Source organism: Ranitomeya variabilis, chromosome 6, assembly GCF_051348905.1.
Source record: "Ranitomeya variabilis isolate aRanVar5 chromosome 6, aRanVar5.hap1, whole genome shotgun sequence".
In the NCBI taxonomy this organism is placed as follows: Eukaryota; Metazoa; Chordata; class Amphibia; order Anura; family Dendrobatidae; genus Ranitomeya; species Ranitomeya variabilis.
The window spans coordinates 566856634-566883229 of NC_135237.1; the positions used below are offsets into that span (position 1 = coordinate 566856634).

At 45.9% G+C, this 26596-nt stretch overlaps 1 protein-coding gene across 1 annotated transcript in view; it reads right to left on the reverse strand.

Moving 5' to 3' along the window:
- LOC143783098 (NACHT, LRR and PYD domains-containing protein 12-like) overlaps window positions 1-26596 on the reverse strand; it is a 173728-nt gene that overhangs the window by 138248 nt on the left and 8884 nt on the right. Inside the window, exon 2 of the mRNA XM_077271350.1 lies at window positions 9932-9986. Within this exon, the coding sequence (XP_077127465.1) occupies window positions 9932-9956 (25 nt within the window). The 5' untranslated portion in view covers window positions 9957-9986. The remainder of the gene's footprint in view (window positions 1-9931; window positions 9987-26596) is intronic.

The window sequence follows — 26596 nt, forward strand, 5'->3', positions numbered from 1 at the left end:
GAAGAATTCAGGCAAAGGAATTCTAGGCTCAGACATAGGTGCATGAACAACAAAATCTTGCAAATTTTGTACCTTTGTGGCGAGATTATTCAAACCTGTAGCTACACTCTGAAGATCCATTTGAAACAGGTGAACACAGAGCCATTCAAGGATTAGAAGGAGAGAAAGAGAGGAAGGCTGCAGTATAGGCAGACTAGCAAGTGATTCAATTAAGAGCACACTCAGAACTAGAGGGGAAAAAAAAAAAAAAAAAAATTGTAGCAGACTTCTTTTTTCTCTCCTTTCTCAGCCAGTAATTTAACCCTTTTTTTTGGGCCGGTCAAACTGTCATGATTCTCAATGGCGAGAGAACATAGCCCAGCATATATGAGAACTAGCTCTTGGAAGATGGAAACTATACTGACCATGAACTAAACCTGCCGCACAACTAGAAGTGGCCGGGTAGCATGCCTACGTTTTTTTATCCCTAGATGCCCAGCGCCAGCCGGAGAACTACCTAATCCTAGCAGAGGAAAAGACAGTCCTGGCTCACCTCTAGAGAAATTTTCCCAAAAGGCAGACAGAGGCCCCCACATATATTGGCGGTGATTTTAGATGAAATGACAAACGTAGTATGAAAATAGGTTTAGCAAAAATCGAGGTCCGCTTACTAGATAGCAAGAAGACAGAAAGGGCACTTTCATGGTCAGCAGAAAACCCTATCAAAACACCATCCAGAAATTACTTTAAGACTCTAGCATTAACTCATAACACCAGAGTGGCAATTTCCGCTCACAAGAGCTTTCCAGACACAGTAACGAAACAGCAGCTGTGAACAGGAACAAAATGCAAAAACACACAAGGACAAAAGTCCAACTTAGCTGGGAGTTGTCTAGTAGCAGGAACATGCACAGAAAGGCTTCTGATTACATTGTTGACCGGCATGAAACTGACAGAGGAGCAAGGTTATATAGCGACTCCCACATCCTGATAGGAGCAGGTGAACAGAGGGGATGATGCACACAAGTACAATTCCACAAGTGGCCACCGGGGGAGCCCAGAATCCAATTTCACAACAGTCGACCCATTCACCACTCGTACCGTAACTGGTTGCGCTAGCATAACCAGGGGTATTGAGTGACGTTGGGCGAAGGCGGAAGACATAAAATTGCCCTCCGCCCCAGAGTCCACGCAGAGCTCTACTGAGTGGTAAGATGAGCCAATAATAATTGTCCCCTTAAAGGACAATTTTGAGGCAAACGTCGCCGTATCTAGTGTACCTCCACCAACTACCACTAGAGGCTGACGTCTCCTCGACCGCTGGGAACATCTGGTGGCAAGATGTCCAGACTGCTGGCCAACATGACAGACCTTGGGTGCCCAAGCGGTCTGGGACTTAGAACCCGCTCGAGACACCTCCCTGGACTCATGTGACTCAGGAACCTGGACCGGAGATTTCAGAGGTTTGGCGAAGGTGGGAGCCAGCCGAAACCTCTGCCTACACTGGGCTCGCTCTAACCTCCGCTCGTTAAAACGGAGGTCAGTACGGGTAGAGACAGTTATTAACTCTTCCAGTGTGGCTGGAATCTCCCTAGTGCCCAGAGCGTCCAAAACGTGATCAGCCAGCCCCCTTCAAAATATGGGGATAAGGGCTCTATCCGACCACTCCAGCTCTGAAACTAAAGTTCGGAAACGGATGGCAAATTGGCTGACCAAGGACTCACCCTGAGCTAATGCCAGCAGTTGGAGCGCCATATCATGGGTGACTTGAGGTCCTAGGAAGACCTGTTTCAGAGTGCTCAGAAACAACGGAGCACTCTGCACCACATGATCGTCACGCTCCCACAGCGGCGTAGCCCATTCCAACGCCCTGTCCTACAAGAGGGACACAATAAATCCCACCTTAGCCCGCTCTGTGGGAAAACGTGCAGCCAGTAGCTCGAGGTGAATAGAGCACTGACTCACAAATCCCCTACAAGATCTGCTTTCTCCAGAAAATTTTTCTAGCAGTGGGAGGCGCGAAAATGTCAGAACAGGGGTGGCAATGGACAAGGTTGCTGCAGCCACGCTAGCAGCCTGTACAGCAACTGCGGAAATATCCACAGCTGAGGTTGAGCTCTCGAGAGCCGCCAACCTACCCTCCAGCTGCTGGATATACCGCAAAGATTGCTGTATGTCCGCCATTTACTAGCCAGACCCTGGCGCTAGTATTCTGTTAGGGCTAGCGGAACGCATCAAATGAATATATAGATTTTATTATGATAGATGCATTCGCAGCCCAGGGTCCACCGTGCAGGAGAACCTGCTGCTAGCAAATAGCGGAACTAAATGGCAGTGTTAGCTAACTCTGTTACTTCACAGAGCAGCCGTGAACTCAAAGCACTGCGCCCTGTTAGACTCCACAGAGGCACAGGCTAACTGCCTAAACAAGAGCAGTCAGTGGTCATGCATGCACACGAAACTCCTCGCCGGAGGTGCCAGCATTCTAGGGGCTTATTTCGGCCAGGTCCCTGAATACCCAAGCATACAAACTCCTCGCAGGAGGTGCCAGCATTCTAGGGGCTTATTTCAGCCGGGTCCCTGAACACACTGATACAAGACCACTCTGGCGCAAAGTACATAAATAAAGAGCAATACTAGCGCATGGCCGTGCGGCCATGCGGGCCTTAAATAGTTGCAGCACGTACAGGACCTTCCAGAAAGGACCAATGAGAGGCTGCCACAGAGCGTGAACACCTACAGTACCTTAGCTGCAGTGTCTGATCATGTGACCCTCGATCTCCACTGAGAGATCTTACTCTGGGCATGCTCAGAACGAGAAAAGCAGGACTTAGTCCCAGAAGCGTCTGCTCGCCGCTGCCCAGCACTGACTTCAATGGCAGAAGCAGGAAAAGCAGCAGTAACTCTCTGTACAGAGTCAGACTGAGTGAGACGCTGGGACCGACGTCTCCGCTGAGCAGACTCCACTGCGGCAGCAGAAGAATGGGAGACCGCAGCGGAGATGGCCCGAGATTCCCCCTGTGCAGAGACGGGAACTCGAACCCTAACAATATGTTGTCAATACTCATCATGCAACGTCCTGCTGCGGATACTGGAGTTGGGCAGTATGCTTAGTTTGGTACCTCAGTTGAAACCTGTCTGCCTGGGTTGTCCCTGATGGCAAAATATTCTGCTGACAGCAAATGGAACTAAATAAATATTTTGGAAATAAATACATCTATTCCACAACTACTTCGTATACTATCTCCACCTCCCAAATCCTCCACTGTGGACAACACCACAGCAGGGGGCTCTGGAGTGGTCCCTTTTAAATGAAGTGAGGCCATTATCAAAACATAAGACCCCCACAATTCCAGATCTCTTTTAATATCCAGGACTCAAAAGACAACTTTTAAGCGGGGTGTAGAGGAATAATAAAGGCATTATCTTCCCTTATATACTAGATTCCACTGTTCATATATTCAATTTGTCCATTCATACTTAAACTATCACTACTGAATAAGAGGCTGTACTTTTGGTCCAAATTTAACCCCAATTATTTTTATTCTTCACTGTTTTACTAGAAAACTTAAAGAAATCTTTCTATATTAAATCCACTATGGAAGGGAAAAATACATCTGTTTCCAGGACACCCAGTTTATCAACTCTGCATTCAGAAATCCATGTTAAATAAAAGGGAACCTGATTACTTCCATCATTCTGTTTTTTATCATTTCGACAAAGATCCACCTGGTTGTCGCATAATCTCTGGGATTCATTCCCCTAAGGATCATATATCACACTATCTTGATATTCAACTAGAGAAACATGTTATCAGACTGCCTAGCTGCTTAAATGATTCCACACAACTCATTCTGGAACTCCAAACATTTCTGGGGATAAATGACTTCCTTTCATTAGTATGGATGTTGTTGCTCTTTACAGCATCAGTCATGATTTGGGCCTCATGGCCGTAAACATTACCTCCAAAAATATTCTTCTGTAACAGAAGAACAAACACTCTTCATCTGTGACCACATGAAGATTATACTGCAGGATAATGCATTTAGATTTCAACAAATAATATATTTCCAGGGCAAAGGGACCGCGATGGGTACTCAGGTGGTGCCCAATTATGCAAATCTCTTCATGGGGTTCTCGAAGAGCTTTTCAACTATACACATCTGACCTTTAAGGAACATGTAGCTTTTTTTTAAGTGCTACATTGATAATTTATTCTTCCTATGGAGGGGAAATAGAAATATAACATCGGCCGAATTTTGTTGTGAGTCACTAAACACTAATGGATGGGGTAAATCTTTTAGTGCAAAGATCAACCAATACACCATACGTTTCTTGAATCCCACTATTTCCCATTACCACCAGGATATTTTTTTTTTTTAAATGGATATCAATAGCTATTTGAATTGCTCTAGTTATCATACTATCAAATGGAAAAATAATATCCCCTGCTGCCAATTTAAACACATTTGTAAAAACTGGACTTCTGAAACCAAGCCTCCATTCTCGACAAACATTTTAAAAAGAATGGTTACCCTAAACATATCAGGAGTGCCACATACAACAGAGCCCTTTCTCTCAGCCAAAGTGAGTGTCTTGGGACTTCCAGGAAATCTAACCACAACCTGAGTTATGCCTCTAATCTCATCACCACCTATAGTAAGGCACACAATGCCATTAATGAGTTTCTCTAAAAACACTGGCATATTTTATTACATGATCCATACTTGAAAACCTTCCTCCACCCCACCCAGGAGTTACCTTCCAACAAGCCAACACTTTTAAGAACATACTTGTCCCTTAGCAGAATACGTTCCCAAAAAGGACACATTTCCTCTGTAGGGAAGAGGGGTAGTTTCAGATGTGGGTCCACAAACTGCCTTTGTTGCAGAAGTATTAGGCACAATCAGTCCACTTTCCAATCATTTGTTTCACTAGAAAATTTTTAAGAGTAGACATTGCCTAACCTGTATTTCCAGTTTTGTTGAATATTTAACTGCAGCTGCAATTTGTAGGTCGCACCAACCAAAGAATTACACAACAGAAAAATACCCATAGATCAAACTGCAAAAACAAATTGCCAAAAAAGCAGAAATAAAGGCAAATCAGACATAATTTCACACAAAACCCCAAAAATGGGCAGCACAAAATTGTTGGTACCCTCCACTTAATATTTGGTTGCACTCTCTGGAATAAATAACTGCAATCAATCGCTTCCTATAACCATCCACAAGCTTCTAACACCTCTCAGCTGGGATTTTCGATGACTCTTCTTTTTCCAACTGCTCCAGGTCTCTCATATTTCGCCTTCTCCCAACAGTAATATTAAGATCTCTCCACAGGCGATCAATGGGAATTAGAGCTGGACTCATTGCTGCCACTTCAGCACTCTCAAACGCTTTGTTTCCATGCATTTCTGGGGGCTTCTTGAATTATGTTTAGGGTTATTGTCCTGCTGGAAGACCAATGACCTAAGATGCAACCCAGCTTTATCACCCTGGACACTACATTGCCACCCAAAGTACTTTGTTAATCTTGAGATTTCATGATGTCTTGCACACAGTCAAGGCACCCAGTGCCAGAGGCAGCAAAACAACCCAAAAACACCTTTGAACCTCCACCATATTTGACTGTAGGTGCTGTGTTCTTTTCTTTGTAGGCCTCATTCTGTTCTGTTCACTGTAAACAGTAGAATGATGTAGACTCATGTAGTCTTATGGACTATGAGAAGCTTAACTTGGATCCACTGTTGTGTAAGTTTAAACGGAAGATCGCGGCACGGAGGAAGCTAAACTTGATAATGGCTGGGAGTGAGAACTTAATTAAGATGATAATCATGCCTCACCTTTTGTATGTGCTGCATAATGCACCGATCTGGTTACCTCAAAACCGAATTCAGAGAATTAATGCCATCTTCTGGGATTTGATATGGAAGGGAGGTAGAGCGCATATCAAGCTAGAGTTGTTGCAGCTCCCAAAAGATGACGGAGGCCTGGCTGTCCCCAATACATGGTTATATTACATTGTGTCTCAATGTCAACATATGGTGGGATGGGGGCATCAGAAATGTTCTAGTTCTCTGGGGAAGGTTATATCTCACATGGTGGGGAAGGGTCTACTGTTGGCTTCCTTGGAGGCGGGCAGATTTTGGCTGAGTTCTAGAAGGTTTCCAACACTGGCGCTGCTTGAGAACTTTTGGAAAAAACTTAAGCAGTGGAGGGGAATAAGGGAATACACGAGGTACACGTCTATTTGGTATGATCCGCGGTTGACTGAAATCCTACATCTATGAAATTTTTGACAGTGGAGAAGAATAGGTATATGGTATGTGTCGCAAAAAACATTTGAAGCACTTGAGAAAGAATTCCCTTTGGAACGCAATATGTTCTACCAGTACCTGCAGCTGTGGCATGCATTTCATAAGCAGTGGAGAAGATCGCCGACAATGATACAGAGGGTCAGTTTGTTGAGTATACTTGGGGAACAGAGGAGTACTAGGGATTTTATAACTTTTTCTCTTACAGGGGATTGCTAGACACGTTTTTGGACAGACATCCATTGATGGTCAAAGTGAGGTGGATTGCGGACTTGGGAGACATATCGGATGTTCAATGGGAGTCGGTCTTGTCCCTAAAATTTCTATAAGTGAGTCTGGGAGGGTGTCGCAATTATTCACCATACATAGGGTATATAGGACTCCTGTGTGGATGAAAAAGGCTGCTGTGAGAATGGATTCCAGGTGCCCGAGGTGTACGATGGATGAGCCTATATGCTACATATGCTATGGTCCTGTCCCCGATTGCAGGCATTCTGGATAGTGGTATTGAATTTGATAGAGAGAGTGATGGAAATAAATATTACTTGAGACCCATTGGCGTGTATTTTAGGGCATGTAGACGGGGTGGCGACGGACGAATGGGGCACACTGGCGATAGCCAAAATGCTATATGTTGCAAGGAAGACTATTACATTACATTGGTTGGATGAAGATCCTCCTACTAGAAAGGAATTTGTGAACAGTCAATTTCATGATACTTATGGAGCGGAGTGTGTATATGAAGAGAGGCGAAATGAATCACTATGAGGATATATGGGGGGGTTGGTTGGACTTTCCTGGGTTAGCCTCTCAGGAACTCATCAAAGACAGGATATTAGGGTTATAGAAATGTGTGCGGCATTGTATTATATGGACAAGGATCGTGTAAGCGTGATGAGGAGGGGTTAGGGGAGGGTTTTCTTAGTTTCTAAGGGGGGATTTTCTTGTATTACCGTATTTTCCGGCATATAAGACGACTGGGCGTATAAGACGACCCCCCCAACTTTTCCAGTTAAAATATAAAATCTTCTTAAAAGTCAGGGGTCTTCTTATACACCGTATGTCGTCTTATAGGGCCGGTGACTAATGTGCCTTTTTGGGGGGGAGTGGTCCTGATGACGAAGAGGGGGCATCTCACAGGAAAGTGTGAGTGGAGTATCCCCCATTACCTCATTGTAGCTGCAGTGTGGGGTGCTGGGGAGCGGCGGTGGCCACCGCCCCACAGCACAACACCCATGCGGCACAAAGAGGAGCAGCAGCTGCCGCCTCTCCCCAGCACAGAGACCCCATGCTGCAGCTACAATGAGGTAAGGGCGGATATTCCACTCACACTTTCCTGACGCCCCCTCTTCGTCATCGGGACCACTCCCCCCCACCTACCATATACACATTGGTGTCTGCACTCGGCGTACAAGACGGCACCCGGCGTATAAGACGACCCCCGACTTTTAAGAAGATTTTCAGGGGTTAAAAAGTAGTCTTATACGCCAGAAAATACAGTACTTAAAATGTAAGAAACGTAATATTGCTGATATATTTGTACATGCCTATGCATGTATTGTTATCTTTCTTATTTTCTTAAAAAAAAACTATTTAATTTAAAAAAAAAAAAGCTCTGTCATGGTCTCATCTGTTCACAAGATGCTTTCCCAGAAGGATTTTGTCTTACTTAATTCTTATTCCACTACACACAAAGGAAATAAACATGTGTATAATGAAACATGGGGAATTGTAATAATTTTCTGGGAGAAATGCTTCATTTTCTGTAACAATTTTAAGGGTGCCAAAACTTTCGTCCATGACTGTACCTGAGGAAGAGACGGGTACGGCTTTGAAACGCGTAGTGTTTTTACTTTCGTATTACTTTTTAATAACTATTTTTAATAAAAAGAGCCGTTGCTGCAATTGAGGGGAGCCGAGCCTCTTACTTCCAGTAGATGAAGAAGTTATAGACTAAAATTTTCACCTTCAGTGCCCCTACAAGAGTCTGTTTTTTTCTACTTCAGAATATGTACTCCAAAATGCTACCAACGAAGGCTTCAACTCACTACTCACTTCAATCATCGGTCAAGAGAAATATAATAATACTGTAGAATTCAAGGGAGTTTAATGTTACTGTTAGCACAAAGGTTCTGGAAAAGCGACATTGCAAAATCAGCGCCTTCAAATCGAAAAGGATCCCATCCCTTTCCAGCTTCGCAGTGTTCCTTAACTGCAGTTGGCGTCCACAATTTACGGTGTTCGACCTCCAAAAGCGCCAAACCGGGTAATGTACGTCAGCACCTGAGAGGTCAACATGCTCTCTGTACAACTAGATGGCTTAATTGAGGGGTGTAGTTTGTTAAATGGGGTCACTCTTTTGGGTGATGTAGGTTACTGATATCCTGGAACCTCAGGGCTTCTGCTAATGTGATGTGGCACCAGCAAACCATTCCAGTAAAATCTGCCCTCGAAAATGTCTTCATTTCTGAGTTTTTCACTTTACCTGGACATTAGTTTCTGACCACACATGAGATATTGGCATGCTTAGGAGACATTGGCCCTGATTCGCCAAGACCAGTTATTTTCATGCCAGTGCTGATGAGCGGGTGGAGCGGAGTGTGATGCGATTGATGAAAAAAGAAGTACATGATTCCTAAAAATTCAAGGTGCGAAGTGCCACAGATATGGAGTAAGATTTGATGCGTAAGGAAGGCTGCCGTTCAACGTAAATTTGTGGACCAGGCAGGATTTATCAGCTGTTAGTTGTTTTTTTTTTCTTTTTCAATACTCGCAAAGAGACTTGAACATGTGATGATCCTTTTATTGAGTTAATACACTGCACTAGTTATGTAGTACAGTGCTTTATCCAGGCTGTCAGTTACACTGATGGGCAGCCTAGTAGATCGTGCCTTTAGCATGGGCTATTAGACTCTGATCTATGGCCAGCCCAGAAGTCATTATTAGGCCTCCAGTTGCCAAAGCAACCATTGACTCCAAGCAATCATGCTGTAGGGAGCATATGGAGTGACAGAGGGAGCAATCTTCTTCTGTCACAAACCTTACATGCATTGGTTGCTATTGACTATGGCACATAAGAAGTTAATTGATCCCGCTATATCTTTGCTAGCAGAATGAGTGTTGTTAGACAACGAGAACCCCAGGGATCATGACCCCCAGTTGAATACTCACTGTCTTTTCACATTCTAATAGAAGGTGTCACATCTACTAGGACGTGACCAGCCAGTGTGTGGTGGGAAGTAGTTAAATGCTTGTTAGGTTGGATCATAGCACTCGGCTAAAAGCAGAATGATTGTGGTTATTGATGGTGAGTGCTCCTGGCCTTATCTGTACAGGTACACAAGCCATATTAGAAGTTCCCAGGTAAAGCTATGGTATAGTAGACCACCATGGTCAACTAGGCTGACCAGTCATCGTCTGATGGAAGGCACACTTGGAAGACCCTGTGGTATTTGGGGCCAGTGGACAGATGTCTTGACTATGGAGTTTGATATTGCATCCATAATAAATGTTAAGAAAGGTGCAAGTTTCAACAACACTGTGTAAGGTAGTGGTTGGGTTACTAGGAAGCGAGGAAGTTAGGGCTAAGATCAGACAAGTAATTCTACATTACAGAAGGAAAAGAAGGATCCTTACCATCTTCTGGAGTTCTTATATTCATTCTTCAGCCTCAGCAGATAGTGTAAAATCCCTGCAAGGTGAAAAGCTTTTATTACTTAGAACAAAAAATTATTGTTTTCTGCATTTTTTTTCAGAATAAAAAAAATTAACTTTTCATCTAAGTGCCTTTCAGAAATAGCTACCCTCTTCATCGATTTACATTGTTTACTTCTGAGACAGATGAACACCGTTATCCTATGTCCGCCTCCAGTGATGGGATTCTGCCCATCCCACAGAGTCGAGTCCCCGCTACTCTCCTTTCACAGACAGCACTCTGTTGTGAATTTGCTTTTTGCTCCCTCTAGTGGTTACTAGTTTTTTGACTCTGGTTTTTCTGTCATTCCTTTTATCCGCACCTGGGTCGTTAGTTAGGGGTGTTGCTATATAAGCTCCCTGGACCTTCAGTTCTATGCCTGGCATCGTAGTTATCAGAGCTAGTCTGCTGTGCTCTTGTCTACTGATCCTGGTTCCAGTTATATCAGCTAAGTCTGCCTTTTGCTTTTTGCTATTTGTTTTGGTTTTGTATTTTTGTCCAGCTTGTTCCAAATCTATATCCTGACCTTTGCTGGAAGCTCTAGGGGGCTGGTGTTCTCCCCCCGGACCGTTAGACGGTTCGGGGGTTCTTGAATTTCCAGTGTGGATTTTGATAGGGTTTTTGTTGACCATATAAGTTACCTTTCTTTATTCTGCTATCAGTAAGCGGGCCTCTCTGTGCTAAACCTGGTTCATTTCTGTGTTTGTCATTTCCTCTTACCTAACCGTCATTATTTGTGGGGGGCTTCTATCCAGCTTTGGGGTCCCCTTCTCTGGAGGCAAGAAAGGTCTTTGTTTTCCTCTACTAGGGGTAGCTAGATTCTCCGGCTGGCGCGTGTCATCTAGAATCAACATAGGAATGATCCCCGGCTACTTCTAGTGTTGGCGTTAGGAGTAGATATATGGTCAACCCAGTTACCACTGCCCTATGAGCTGGATTTTTGTACTCTGCAGACTTCCACGTTCCTCTGAGACCCTCGCCATTGGGGTCATAACAGTTTGCCAGGCCAGTATTAAATGTTTAATGCATTGCAGAAGAGGGATTATAAGAAAGAAGATTCTGAGTTTTTTTTTTTTTTTTCTTCTTCCCCTTTACCTCAGAGTGGCTATGCTTGCTGCAGACATGAATGTCCAGACCTTGATTACAAGTGTGGACCAGCTGGCTACTCGTGTGCAGGGCATACAAGACTATGTTATCAGAAATCCTAGGTCAGAACCTAAAATACCGATTCCTGAACTGTTTTCCGGAGACAGGTTTAAGTTTAGGAATTTCGTGAATAATTGTAAATTGTTTTTGTCCCTGAGACCCTGTTCATCTGGAGATTCTGCTCAGCAAGTAAAAATTGTTATTTCGTTCTTACGGGGCGACCCTCAGGATTGGGCTTTTTCGCTGGCGCCAGGAGATCCGGCATTGGCTGATCTTGATGCGTTTTTTCTGGCGCTCGGTTTACTTTATGAGGAACCCAATCTTGAGATTCAGGCAGAAAAGGCCTTGCTGGCTATGTCTCAGGGGCAGGACGAGGCTGAAGTGTATTGCCAAAAATTTCGGAAATGGTCCGTGCTGACACATTGGAACGAGTGTGCACTGGCCGCTAATTTTAGAAATGGCCTTTCTGAAGCCATTAAGAATGTTATGGTGGGTTTTCCCATTCCCACAGGTCTGAATGATACTATGGCACTGGCTATTCAAATTGACCGGCGGTTGCGGGAGCGCAAAACCGCAAATTCCCTCATGGTGTTGTCTGAACAGACACCTAATTCGGTGCAATGTGATAGAAAAACCGCAAATTCCCTCATGGTGTTGTCTGAACAGACACCTGATTTAATGCAATGTGATAGAATCCTGACTAGAAATGAGCGGAAAATTCATAGACGCCGGAATGGCTTGTGCTACTACTGTGGTGATTCTACACATGTTATCTCAGCATGCTCTAAACGTATAGCTAAGGTTGTTAGTCCTGTCACCGTTGGTAATTTGCAACCTAAATTTATTCTGTCTGTAACTTTGATTTGCTCACTGTCATCTTATCCTGTCATGGCGTTTGTAGATTCAGGTGCTGCCCTGAGTCTCATGGATCTCTCATTTGCTAAGCGCTGTGGTTTTACTCTTGAACCATTAGAAAATCCTATTCCTCTTAGGGGTATTGATGCTACACCATTGGCAGCAAATAAACCGCAGTATTGGACACAGGTTACCATGTGCATGACTCCTGAACACCGCGAGGTGATACGTTTCCTGGTTTTACATAAAATGCATGATTTGGTTGTTTTAGGGCTGCCATGGTTACAGACCCATAATCCAGTCCTGGACTGGAAGGCTATGTCAGACTCAAGTTGGGGCTGTCGTGGTATTCATGGGGATTCCCTGCCTGTGTCTATTGCTTCTTCTACGCCTTCGGAAGTTCCGGAGTATTTGTCTGATTATCAGGATGTCTTCAGTGAGTCTGAGTCCAGTGCACTGCCTCCTCATAGGGACTGTGACTGTGCTATAGATTTGATCCCAGGCAGTAAATTTCCTAAGGGAAGACTGTTTAATCTGTCGGTACCTGAACATACCGCTATGCGTTCATATATCAAGGAGTCTCTGGAGAAAGGACATATTCGTCCGTCTTCTTCCCCTCTTCGTGCGGGATTCTTTTTTGTGGCAAAAAAGGACGGATCTTTGAGACCTTGTATTGATTATCGGCTTTTAAATAAGATTACTGTCAAATTTCAGTATCCTTTACCGCTGTTGTCTGACTTGTTTGCCCGGATTAAGGGTGCCAAGTGGTTCACCAAGATAGACCTTCGTGGTGCGTACAACCTTGTGCGCATTAAGCAAGGTGATGAATGGAAAACCGCATTCAATACGCCCGAAGGTCATTTTGAGTACTTGGTGATGCCTTTTGGGCTCTCCAATGCGCCTTCAGTTTTTCAGTCCTTTATGCATGACATTTTCCGGAAGTATCTGGATAAATTTTTGATTGTTTATCTGGATGATATTTTGGTTTTTTCTGATAATTGGGATTCACATGTGGAGCAGGTCAGGTTGGTCTTTAAAATTTTGCGTGAAAATTCTTTGTTTGTCAAGGGCTCAAAGTGTCTCTTTGGTGTACAGAAGGTTCCCTTTTTGGGGTTCATTTTTTCCCCTTCTGCTGTGGAGATGGACCCAGTCAAGGTCCGAGCTATTCTTGATTGGACTCAGCCCTCGTCACTTAAGAGTCTTCAGAAGTTCTTGGGCTTCGCTAACTTCTACCGTCGTTTTATCGCTAATTTTTCTAGCATTGTGAAACCTTTGACGGATATGACCAAGAAGGGCTCCGATGTAGCTAACTGGGCTCCTGCTGCCGTGGAGGCTTTCCAGGAGTTGAAACGCCGGTTTACTTCGGCGCCTGTTTTGTGCCAGCCTGACGTCTCACTTCCCTTTCAGGTTGAGGTGGATGCTTCGGAGATTGGGGCAGGGGCTGTTTTGTCGCAGAGAGGCCCTGGTTGCTCTGTTATGAAACCTTGTGCCTTTTTCTCTAGGAAGTTTTCGCCTGCCGAGCGAAATTATGATGTGGGCAATCGGGAGTTGTTGGCCATGAAATGGGCATTTGAGGAGTGGCGTCATTGGCTCGAGGGTGCTAAGCATCGTGTGGTGGTCTTGACTGATCACAAAAATCTGATGTATCTCGAGTCTGCTAAACGCCTTAATCCGAGACAGGCCCGCTGGTCATTGTTTTTCTCCCGCTTTGATTTTGTTGTCTCGTATTTACCAGGTTCAAAGAATGTGAAGGCCGATGCTCTTTCTAGGAGCTTTGTGCCTGATGCTCCTGGAGTCGCTGATCCTGTTGGTATTCTTAAAGATGGAGTTATCTTGTCAGCTATTTCTCCGGATCTGCGACGTGTGTTGCAGAGATTTCAGGCTGATAGGCCTGAGTCTTGTCCACCTGACAGACTGTTTGTCCCGGATAACTGGACCAGCAGAGTCATTTCCGAGGTTCATTCCTCGGTGTTGGCAGGTCACCCGGGAATTTTTGGCACCAGAGATCTGGTGGCCAGGTCCTTTTGGTGGCCTTCCTTGTCAAGGGATGTGCGGTCATTTGTGCAGTCCTGTGGGACTTGTGCTCGAGCTAAGCCTTGCTGTTCTCGTGCCAGCGGTTTGCTCTTGCCCTTGCCTGTCCCGAAGAGACCTTGGACACATATCTCCATGGATTTCATTTCTGATCTTCCGCTATCTCAGGGCATGTCCGTTATCTGGGTGATATGTGATCGCTTCTCCAAGATGGTCCATTTGGTTCCTTTGCCTAAGCTGCCTTCCTCTTCCGATCTGGTTCCTGTGTTTTTCCAGAACGTGGTTCGTTTGCACGGCATCCCTGAGAATATTGTGTCAGACAGAGGATCCCAGTTCGTTTCCAGGTTCTGGCGATCCTTTTGTAGTAGGATGGGCATTGATTTGTCGTTTTCGTCTGCTTTCCATCCTCAGACTAATGGACAGACGGAGCGAACCAATCAGACTTTGGAGGCTTATTTGAGGTGTTTTGTCTCTGCTGATCAGGACGATTGGGTGACATTCTTGCCGTTGGCTGAGTTTGCCCTTAATAATCGGGCTAGTTCCGCCACCTTGGTTTCGCCTTTTTTCTGCAACTCTGGTTTCCATCCTCGCTTTTCTTCGGGTCATGTGGAGCCTTCTGACTGTCCTGGGGTGGATTCTGTGGTGGATAGGTTGCAGCAGATCTGGAATCATGTGGTGGACAACTTGAAGTTGTCACAGGAGAAGGCTCAGCGCTTTGCCAACCGCCGCCGCGGTGTGGGTCCCCGACTACGCGTTGGGGATTTGGTATGGCTTTCTTCCCGCTTTGTTCCTATGAAGGTCTCCTCTCCCAAATTTAAACCTCGTTTTATTGGGCCTTACAAGATATTGGAAATCCTTAATCCTGTGTCTTTTCGTCTGGATCTTCCTGTGTCGTTTGCTATTCACAATGTATTTCATAGGTCCTTGTTGCGGCGGTACATTGTGCCTGTAGTTCCTTCTGCTGAGCCTCCTGCTCCGGTGTTGGTTGAGGGCGAGTTGGAGTACGTGGTGGAGAAGATCTTGGATTCTCGCCTCTCCAGGCGGAGGCTTCAGTACCTGGTCAAGTGGAAGGGCTATGGTCAGGAGGATAATTCCTGGGTGGTCGCCTCTGATGTTCATGCGGCCGATTTAGTTCGTGCCTTTCATGCCGCTCATCCTGATCGCCCTGGTGGTCGTGGTGAGGGTTCGGTGACCCCTCACTAAGGGGGGGGTACTGTTGTGAATTTGCTTTTTGCTCCCTCTAGTGGTTACTAGTTTTTTGACTCTGGTTTTTTCTGTCATTCCTTTTATCCGCACCTGGGTCGTTAGTTAGGGGTGTTGCTATATAAGCTCCCTGGACCTTCAGTTCAATGCCTGGCAACGTAGTTATCAGAGCTAGTCTGCTGTGCTCTTGTCTACTGATCCTGGTTCCAGTTATATCAGCTAAGTCTGCCTTTTGCTTTTTGCTATTTGTTTTGGTTTTGTATTTTTGTCCAGCTTGTTCCAAATCTATATCCTGACCTTTGCTGGAAGCTCTAGGGGGCTGGTGTTCTCCCCCCGGACCGTTAGACGGTTCGGGGGTTCTTGAATTTCCAGTGTGGATTTTGATAGGGTTTTTGTTGACCATATAAGTTACCTTTCTTTATTCTGCTATCAGTAAGCGGGCCTCTCTGTGCTAAACCTGGTTCATTTCTGTGTTTGTCATTTCCTCTTACCTAACCGTCATTATTTGTGGGGGGCTTCTATCCAGCTTTGGGGTCCCCTTCTCTGGAGGCAAGAAAGGTCTTTGTTTTCCTCTACTAGGGGTAGCTAGATTCTCCGGCTGGCGCGTGTCATCTAGAATCAACGTAGGAATGATCCCCGGCTACTTCTAGTGTTGGCGTTAGGAGTAGATATATGGTCAACCCAGTTACCACTGCCCTATGAGCTGGATTTTTGTACTCTGCAGACTTCCACGTTCCTCTGAGACCCTCGCCATTGGGGTCATAACAGCACTCGTCTGTAAGTTGCACATGCTCAGACATCTATATTGGCTGCAGTTTGAGTTATGCTCCGCTTGCACATGCTCAACTTCCCGTTAGTTTCTGTGTTCTATTTAAGTGGATGCTGCCCACAGAAGTCTATGGAGCATGAACAGGAACAAGCTGGGCCCAACTTGGTGACTACAGTGAATACAGATGTATTGACAGATCAAGGTGTAGTGCCATTTCAGCCACACACTCAGTGTAGCGCCATTTCAGCCACACATACCGAGTGTAGCGCCATTTCAGCCACACACACCGAGTGTAGCGCCATTTCAATTACACGCACACCGAGTGTAGCGCCATTTCAACTACATGCACACCGAGTGTAGCGCCATTTCAGCTACATGCACACCGAGTGTAGCACCATTTCAGCTATACGCACACCGAGTGTAGCACCATTTCAGCTACATGCACACCGAGTGTAGCACCATTTCAGCTACATGCACACTAAGTGTAGAGTCATTTCAGCTATACGCACACTGAATGTAGCGCCATTTCAGCTACACGCACATCGAGGGTTGACCCCAACCTTACAACCATTAATGCAGTAAAGCCTGAGAAGGTTCCGGATTACCTGACTGCTCACATAAAGAAATGAGCTGTGATTTTCCTGTTTGTTGTGGTTTACGAGTTTTATTTTTCCAGTAGGAATGCTCTAAAAAATTGTGTAATGCATATAAAACACAAAACTGCAGAAGGGTGAAAGCGCACAGCCACTGTCCCTTTTATAAAGATAAGATTAAAGTCCTCAGAAATCTGCGGGATTGGCAATCGAATGTGTATGGGGGCATCTCGACACTCCCCCAACAGTTGATGTTGAGACGGGAGGATAGCTTACTGAAGGAGAGCTTACTCGCCTCTTTTCCAAATCACACCTCACCACCTGTGCACTTGATCCCATCCCTTCCCACCAGCTCCCCAACCTCACTAACATGCTCATTCCAGCCCTAACCCATCTTTTCAACCTATTGCTATCTTCTGGTAACTTCACCTCTGCCTTCAAACATGCCATCATCACACACATCCTCAAAAAAGCTAACCTTGACCCAACTGCTATGCCCAGCTATCGCCCCATATCACTGCTCCTGTTTGCATCCAAACTCCTTGAGCAGCATGTCCATGGTCAACTTTCCTCCCAACTCTCATCTAACTCTCTCCTTGACAACCTCCAATCTGGCTTCTGCCCCCACCACTCCACAGAAACTGCTCTGACCAAAATTACTAATGACTTACTCACAGCCAAAGTTAATAGACAGTTCTCCAGCCTCCTCCTTCTCGACCTGTCCTCTGCTTTCGACACAGTCGACCACTGCCTACTGCTACAGATTCTTTCTTCCCTTGGCATCAAAGGCCTTGCCCTGTTCTGGATTGCCTCATACCTATCCAACCGCACATTTAGCGTTTCCCACTCCCACACTACCTCCTCATCCCGCCCTCTCTCTGTTGGAGTCCCTCAAGGCTCTGTCCTAGGGCCCCTACTTTTTTCCATCTATACCCGATTAATATACCCGATATATATGATTAATCCCCAATCCCCACAGTTTTAAGCGTGCCCTAAAAACTCATTTGTTCAGATTGGCCTACCGCCTCAACGCATTAACCTAACTATCCCTGTGTGGCCTATTAAATAAAAAAAAAATACAAAAAAAAAACAACAAAAAAAACCCCATAATCAGGTTCCTTGCATCATGTTCTCATACACTTTATGCAGTTAATAGCCCTCTGTGTCTGTACTGCTACATACTTAGGCTGTTAACTTGTTCATGCAACTTTACATGAACACCCGAGCCTTACACTATGGCTGGTCCGAATAACTAAAGCAATTGTTACCATCCACCTCTCGTGTCTCCCCTTTTCCTCATAGTTTGTAAGCTTGCGAGCAGCAGGGCCCTCATTCCTCCTGGTATCTATTTTGAACTGTGATTTCTGTTATGCTGTAATGTCTATTGTCTGTACAAGTCCCCTCTATAATTTGTAAAGCGCTGCGGAATATGTTGGCGCTATATAAATAAAATTATTATTATTAATTATTATTATACCCTTGGCCTAGGACAACTCATAAAGTCCCATGGCTTCCAGTACCACCTGTATGCGGACGACACTCAGATCTACCTCTCTGGCTCAGATGTCACCTCTCAGCTGTCCAGAATCCCAGAGTGTCTATCAGCCATATCCTCCTTCTTCACCTCTCGCTTCCTGAAACTCAATGTAGACAAAACCGAACTCATCATCTTTCCCCCATCTCGCGTATCCCCCGTACCTGATCTATCTATTACGGTAAACGGCATCACGCTCTCTGCTGCACCTGAAACCCACTGCCTCGGGGTAACCCTCGACTCTGCCCTGTCCTTCAAGCCGCACGTCCAAACTCTTGCCAACTCCTGTTGCCTCCAACTCAAAAATATTACCAGAATCCGTCCCTTCCTCAACCCACAATCTACTAAGACTCTTGTGCATGCCCTCATCATCTCCCGCCTCGATTACTGCAACACCCTCCTCTGTGGCCTCCCCGCTAACTCTCTTGCACCGCTCCAGTCTGTCCTCAACTCTGTTGCACGGCTAATCCACCTCTCTCCTCGCTACTGCCCTGCTTCTCCTCTCTGCAAATCCCTCCACTGGCTCCCAATTCCCCAACAAATCCAGTTCAAACTACTAACACTGATCTACAAAGCCATCCACAACCTGTCCCCTCCCTATATCTCTGAACTAATCTCCCAATATTTTCCCTCACGTAATCTTCGATCCTCCCAAGACCTCCTACTCTCCTCCACACTTATTCTATCCTAACACAACTGCCTCCAAGATTTCTCCTGAATATCCCCCATCCTCTGGAACTCCACGCCTCAACACGTCCGATTATCCACCACCCTCGGATCCTTTAGATGGAACCTGAAAACTCATCTCTTCAGGAAAGCCTACAGCCTGCAATAACCATTCTGCCACCTTACCAACCGCCGGAGCTGCCGCCTTACCAACCGCCAGAGCTGCCGCCGCCTCACCACCGCCAGAGCTGCTGCTCCCCCGACCTTCTGTCTCCTCCCCATTATCCCGTAGAATGTAAGTCCGCAAGGGCAGGGTCCTCTCCCCTCTGTACCAGTCTGTCATTGTAAATTTGTTTACTGTAAACGTTATATATAACCCTGTACGTAACCCCGTTTCTCCTGTACAGCACCATGGAATTAATGGAGTTATATAAATAAATAATAATAATAATAATAAGGATCGTTTTCTTCTGCAGGCGAGTCTGGTTGTTGCTTAGGCGAGGTTCACATTATTATAGTTCTCTCCAGCAAGCATTATATGAGGGTTTTGGCCAGAATGCCCATAAAACCCTGACAGAGCCCCGGCGGATCACTTGACTTTGTCTTTTACAGACATGCCACATTATTGTGCACATCTGAAAGACACGGGTACTGCCAGGACAGAGGCCAGACAGTGACTCCATCGGCTTCATTCCAGTGGTTGGCTTTGTCGGGGCACTGTTGAGTTTCCCATCCGAATATTATTTCTTGGGGATTCTGATGGAAACCCCAACATTGTGCATGCCAGGGAACATTGCATTAATGTGAACCTAGCCTTAATCTGCTCTTCCCTTAGATAAGAAATGAGCAATCGGCTGAGCCGAACACATGTGTCTGGCAGAGATGGGGAAAAAATGATCTAAGGTGTGTGGACACTGTTGGGATAAAGGCCAATTGTAATAAGTCCAATGCTCCTATTTCTTGCTAATGGCTGGGTGGAGACCACTCTCACTTGCCCATACCGTTAATAGCGGAGTGCTCTAAATACAAAAAGATTTTAAAAAAATACCACACCCTGTAGATGGGTATATCGGCGAATGGGCTCTTTGACCTCATCATGGTATGGACTGGCTGTACGGCGGTGGTGCGGTCACAGTGCAGCCAATGGCCACACAACTGTGAAATAAAATTAAGCCTCAAATGGCCACTGTGCAGCGCAGTTTTGACTACATGTGACTGGTCGCACTCTGTGATCCTTCCATTAGGGTGTTGTTTCCACTCTTTCCTTTCCAGACTTTCCAGCTCAGAGGGAACACGGATAGCAGCAAGAAGCAAGATGGAATAAAAGAATCACTGATGAATAAATACACAGATACGAAATATATCACAAGTCATATAAGAATCACCAGACACAAAGCATCATTGTAAAAACCTCACTAAACTGCAATTGGTGAAAAAATGGAAACATTTTCTAAACCTCTGGATGTCTCCAGTCTGGAGTCTGAGCCTCGTGCATAAATCCCGACACCTCCGGCCTCGGTTGCTATCACTGAAGTTACTAATGGTCGTCTGAGGAAGGGTCTGACTGAATGTACAAATCCTCAGGACCCGCTGCCGGCCGCTCCTGCATAATCACATCAATTACATCTCTGATGTGCCCTATGGAGACAAGTCCGGAGACGCTGCCGGCAGCTCCTGTGTAATCACCGATCAATGACGTCTTCGATGTGATCTATTGAGACAAGTCCGAAGACGCTGCCGGCAGCTCATATGTAATCACCAACCAATGACGTCTCCGATGTGCTCTATGGAGACAAGTCCGGAGACGCTGCCAGCTGCTCCTGTGTAATCTCTGACTGATGACGCCTCAGATGTGCAGGATGGAAACAGGCTAGTAGACGCTGCTGGCAGCTCATATGTAATCACCAACCAATGACGGCTCCGATGTGCTCTATGGAGACAAGTCAGGAGACGCTGCCAGCAGCTCCTGTGTAATCATCGATCAATGACGTCTCCGATGTGATCTATTGAGACAAGTCCGAAGACGCTGCCAGCAGCTCCTGTGTAATCTCTGACTGATGACGCCTCAGATGTGCCCTATGGAGACAAGTCCGGAGACGCTGCCGGCAGCTCTTGTGTAATCACCGATCAATTACGTCTCTGATGTCATCTATTGAGACAAGTCCGAAGACGCTGCCGGCAGATCCTGTGTAATCATCGATCAATGACGTCTCTGATGTCATCTATTGAGACAAGTCCGAAGACGCTGCCGGCAGCTCCTGTGTAATCTCTGACTGATGACGCCTCAGATGTGCAGGATGGAAACAAGCTAGGAGACGCTGCTGGCAGCTCATATGTAATCACCAACCAATGACGGCTCCGATGTGCTCTATGGAGACAAGTCAGGAGACGCTGCCAGCAGATCCTGTGTAATCACCGACCAATGATGTCTCCGATGTGCCCAATGGAAACAAATCCGGAGACACTGCCAGCAGATCCTGTGTAATCTCCGACTGATGACGTCTCCGATGTGCCTGATGGAAACAAGTTAGGAGATGCTGCTGGCACAGGAGCAGGTTTAGACCACACAGGCAGGTTCACAGACGCATGAGAAACATGCGCCCTATGGATGTTGTGATGAAAAACAGCTCCTGGAAGAAATAGCCACTGGATCCACCACCAAACTAATGTATTCCTGAGCTGTTAGTGACCTGGAATGAAGACTAGAGGGGCCTGACTGCCGTACATTATGCCCCCCACACCATAATCCCAGGAGTAAGACCAGTATGATGACCCTCATGAAGGTCTGTCTTACCTGAAAGTTGTGCACAACGGATAGAGACAAAAATATCCAGAGAGGAGAAAAAAGAGACTCCAAAGGAAGAGAGGGAGGAATGAAGGGAGGATCCTGTAGTGGTGCGTTTCACTTTCAGTTCTTGGTGACGCTTCTTTGTGTTTTCTCACTGATTGCTGCTGGTTTCTTCTGCTCATCACTCTCCTTCTACATCTCTCAGCATCTTGTAGAACCTAAAAGCTTGTCTTGTTGTTGCATGTTAGTTTTATTGGAAAGAGGCAATCAAGTGTCTTGCCTCCAGCACAAGAGAGGATGCAGGTCAACGTTTTCCCAACATATGCCATTTGGATACAGCTGAAGACCCTGATAAACTTCTAGCTGCTTTGTGAGCTCCAATTTCCACCTCTGATAAGAGCAGAAAAATGGAAATTGAGCTGCGATGGTTCCATCGCACAAGAGACACCGATTACTGATTGCATCTGGCAGACCCTGTTGACTTATGGGACCTACGTTAGGAGCTTACTTCACTCTTCATGTTCCAAAAACACTTACCCTTGTTGGAATATTTATGTTCATGACGAGGAGTGATCGGTATGATCGGTAGGTCAACTGAACGAGACAACAGCTATCGAATGTCAGTGTGCATATTCTACTGGCCATACACATCAGATACGTGCCACATCCAAAAGTATCATGGACTTGTTATTAGGCATTGAAAAGACATCTGCTGGCTTCCCTCAAGAATATTGGTCCCGAGAGGGGTTGACAACTTGCCTTTTTGTTCTGAACAGTCTATCAAAAAACTACGGACAGCCAATGTATTTTACTAAGAGGTGGGAAAACCATAAGGTATCATCTGATATGTCTGCAGGCTGCAGCCCATCATTCTGATAATTCTGTACACACTGAGCTGTAAAGTGGTGATAATTGCCATGATATTAATCTTTATACGTTTCTTCAGCCTCAAAAAAGAATCACGGACATCTTCATTTTTTTATGGCCTAGGAAAAAAGAGCCCTGTATTTACAGACTCTCCAGGAATTTCTGGATGGCTGACCACCCTGGTGCCGGAGCTCCTCTTCTTTCACATGAGGAACATACAGGTGCATCTCATAAAATTAGAATATCATCAAAAAGTAAATTAATTTAATTTCTTAACTGCAAAAAGTAAAGCTCACATATTAGATACAAAAAGAGGACTTAGAAATCCTCCCAAAAATGTCAAGAAACACCAGAAAAAAGGCAAAGATGCTTACCTGCCCAGGCCCCCAAACAAATGCACTATTGGGGTGCAGTGGACCCGAATAAAGATGGCAGAAACACAGGTGCAGCAATACCGATGAAACGACCTGGTTTGGTATATTAGTGCACAAAAGATACTAATCTGTATGCGGCGTTATTCACATACAGGTGGTGCAGAGCATTTGGCTTAGAGCCTTTAGGATGAATAAACAATAGTGCACTGGTCGTAACACTGACATAAATCTTAACCAGGTTGTGATTTTGCTTACGGTATTTAAAGAGAACAGTAAAATCAGCAAAAAAAAAGCACAAAATATCACAGTGTGTTTACTTGTTGTAGCTAGAGTGGGGAAAAAAGTATTTAGGATTTGTTTTCTCATTGCAACTCTCATAGTTGTGGTCTACCTATGATGTCAGTCAGCGTCGGACAGGAGCACCTTGGGCCCACCAGAGAAAATCATTCTTGAGGCCCACTATTCAGCTACCTAGAAATACAAGACCACCAATTGTGTGGTAAAACACGCTAATATCAGGGTATAATATAAGGTAGTACACGTCTTAATTATGTAGCAGGGGTTGGGGTAGAATCATAGAGGGGTAGCCCCCTAATAGAATATAACGTCACCCCCTGAGAGAATAATGCAGCCCCACCACAGAATATAATGCAGCCCCCCCATAGCTTACACTGCAGACCCCTCATATAGTAATATGGAGCCCCCCCAGAATATAATGTAGTCCCCTGAGAAAATAATGCAGTCCCACTACAGAATATAATGCAGCACCCCATAGAGTATACTGTAGCCCCCTCATATAGTATGATGTAGGCCCCCAGAGTATAATGTAGTCCCCTGAGAATAATGCAGTCTCCCCACAGAACAGAATATAATGTAGCCCTCCTCACAACGTATAATGCAGCCCCTCTCCACCCCATCATTGTCCTCATCACCACCTCCATCATTGCCTTCTTCTCCCCCACCACCCCCATCACTGCCCATTCCACCATCTCCATCATTGCCCATTTCATCACCTCCATCATTGCCTCTCCCCACCATCATCATTGCCTCCCCCACCACCATTGCCCATCACCTCCATCATTGCCTGCCCCACCGCCATCATTGCACATCACCTCCATCATTGCCTCCCCCACCATCATTGCTTATCGCCACCATCATTGCCTATTGCCTCCATCATTGCCTCCCCCATGACCATCATTGCCTCCCCCATCATTGCCCATCACCTCCATCATTGCCTCCCCCACCATCATTGCCTAATCATCTCCATCATTGCCTCCCCCACCACCATCAGTGCCCATCACCTCCATCATTGCCTGCCCCCACCATCATTGCTTATCGCCACCATCATTGCCTCCCCCACCATCATTGCCTCCCCGACCATCATCATTGCCTCCCCCACCATCATTGCCCATCACCTCCATCATTGCATCCCCCACCATCATTGCCCAATCACCTCCATCATTACCTCCCCACCATCATTGCCCATCACCTCCATCATTGTCTCCCCCACCACCATCATTGCCTCCCCACCATCGCCTCCCCACCATTATTGTCTCCCCCACCACCATCATTGCCTCCCCCACCATCATTGCCCATCACCTCCAACATTGCATCCCCCACCATCATTGCCTAATCACCTCCATCATTGCCTTCCCCATCATCATTGCCCATCACCTCCAACATTGCTTATCACTTCCATCGTTGCCTCCCCTCACCATCATTGCCCCCCCACCATCTTTGCCCATCACCTCCATCATTGTCTCACCCCACCGCCATCATTGCCCATCACCTCCATCACTGTCTCCCCCCACCGCCATCATTGCCCATCGCCTGCACTATTGCCTCCCCCACCAATATCATTGTGCTTCCCCACCAACACACACACGCAGGCACACTCACACACACGCAGGCACAATCACACACATGTATGCACACCCACACACACGCAGGCACAATCACACACATGCATGCACACACACAGGCACACTCACACACACGCATGCACACTCACATGCATACACACACACACACGCAGGCACACACACACACGCAGGCACACTCACACACGCAGGCACAATCACGCACACGCATGCACACACACAGGCACACTCACACACACAGAAGCAGGCACACACACACACGCATGCACACACTGACACACAGGCACACTCACACACGCATGCACACTCACACGCATGCACACACTGACACACAGGCACACAAGCAGGCACACTCACACACACGCAGGCACAATCACACACACACAGGCACACTCGTCGGGATCTTTTGCTGCTGCTGCCAGGAGGTGAACTGCGCTGTGTGTCTGACTCTGTGTGCCTGTGTATGTGGTGCCACTGCCGACGGTGCTTTGTGTGGTGCGGTGGTGGGACTTTTCATGCCGGCAGAGTTAGCCTCACCCTGCAGCTAACGCTGCTCACTATTAAAGAGAAATGGTATTCACGCCTCTCCACCCCCATAGGGGCATGGAGAAGCGTGAATATTCATTTTGCTTTAGCAGCGGGGACAGGATCCTGTCTCCAGCTGCTGCTAGGCTGGCACAGGGCGGGCCCCCTTGACTCAGGGGCCCCATAGCCACTGGCTTGGGCCCCCTGGAGCAGTGGGGGCCCTTGAAGCAGTGGGGGCCCTAGGCAGCTGCTGGCAAGTATGCCAGCAGGTGTCAGTGCCTGGGCCCACCGGAGAATCCTCCGGGTCTCCGGTGGGCCAGTCCGAGCCTGATGTCAGTTACAGGCCTCTCTCATCTTTATTAGTGGGAGAACTTGCACAATTGGTGGCTGACTAAATACTTTTTTTCCCCACTGTAGATATAGACTGCTCTGAAAGTCAGTCTGTCTTTAGATTGATAGTATAACCCAGAATTCGCCAATATGTTATACTGTATCGCCTTTTATTTCAGCTAAAAGAAACCAAGGCTGAGCCTGCAGATATTGTCAGGATGTTCGGTAAGATGCTCCATAGAAAAGCTGTAGCCAATTAATTAAGAAGCCTCAATGTCTATGGCAGCTTCATTATTCTTGGAAACTAATAATTGTGTATGTTTTGCGTATGTGTTTATTACTGATGATCACCATTTTTTTGTCTGGGCCTGTGTAGAAACTCCATAGAGGTGAGGCTCAATGATCACACTCAAAGAGTGGTAATAAATTGGTGAAAACATTAAAATATTAAAATTTTAGAGTCCTCAGTGGTTGATACCTTTAATGACCAGGCTAACTGAAAAGATGGTAACACCTTGCAAGCTTTTGAGACTACTCAGATCCCTTCATCAGGCATAGAGTAACTCAAAATCTGAAGAGTTACATATTTATGCACAACAGGACACAGGAATAATGCAACAGATAAAACATGACGTGAAGCAGAACTATCGTTATGGGAGAGTGATAAATAGTTGTGGCCATAAATATTGGAACAGTTCATAGATAAGGAGTGTGAATGTTTTATTGTCATGTGATTGAGGTTTGATCCATGGTCCTGATGCCCCCAAATGGTCTGCAAAGCAAATTTCTTAGTTGATGCACAAAGACATAAATTAATGCGACACATTCATTCCTGCACTGAGTGTCACTAGTTATCATAAGTTTATAATCCCAGACCCTTCTGTCTCTCTGAGATTTGAAGTTACATTTTAATACCAGCATGCCCATGATGCTGTGATCAGGGATACAAAAATGTTTGGCCACAGGTAGATCTATTATTCTTTCTTCTATTGTGTGGCGATTGTGCTGGACAATATTTATGGCCACAACTGTTTCTCCCCTTCCCA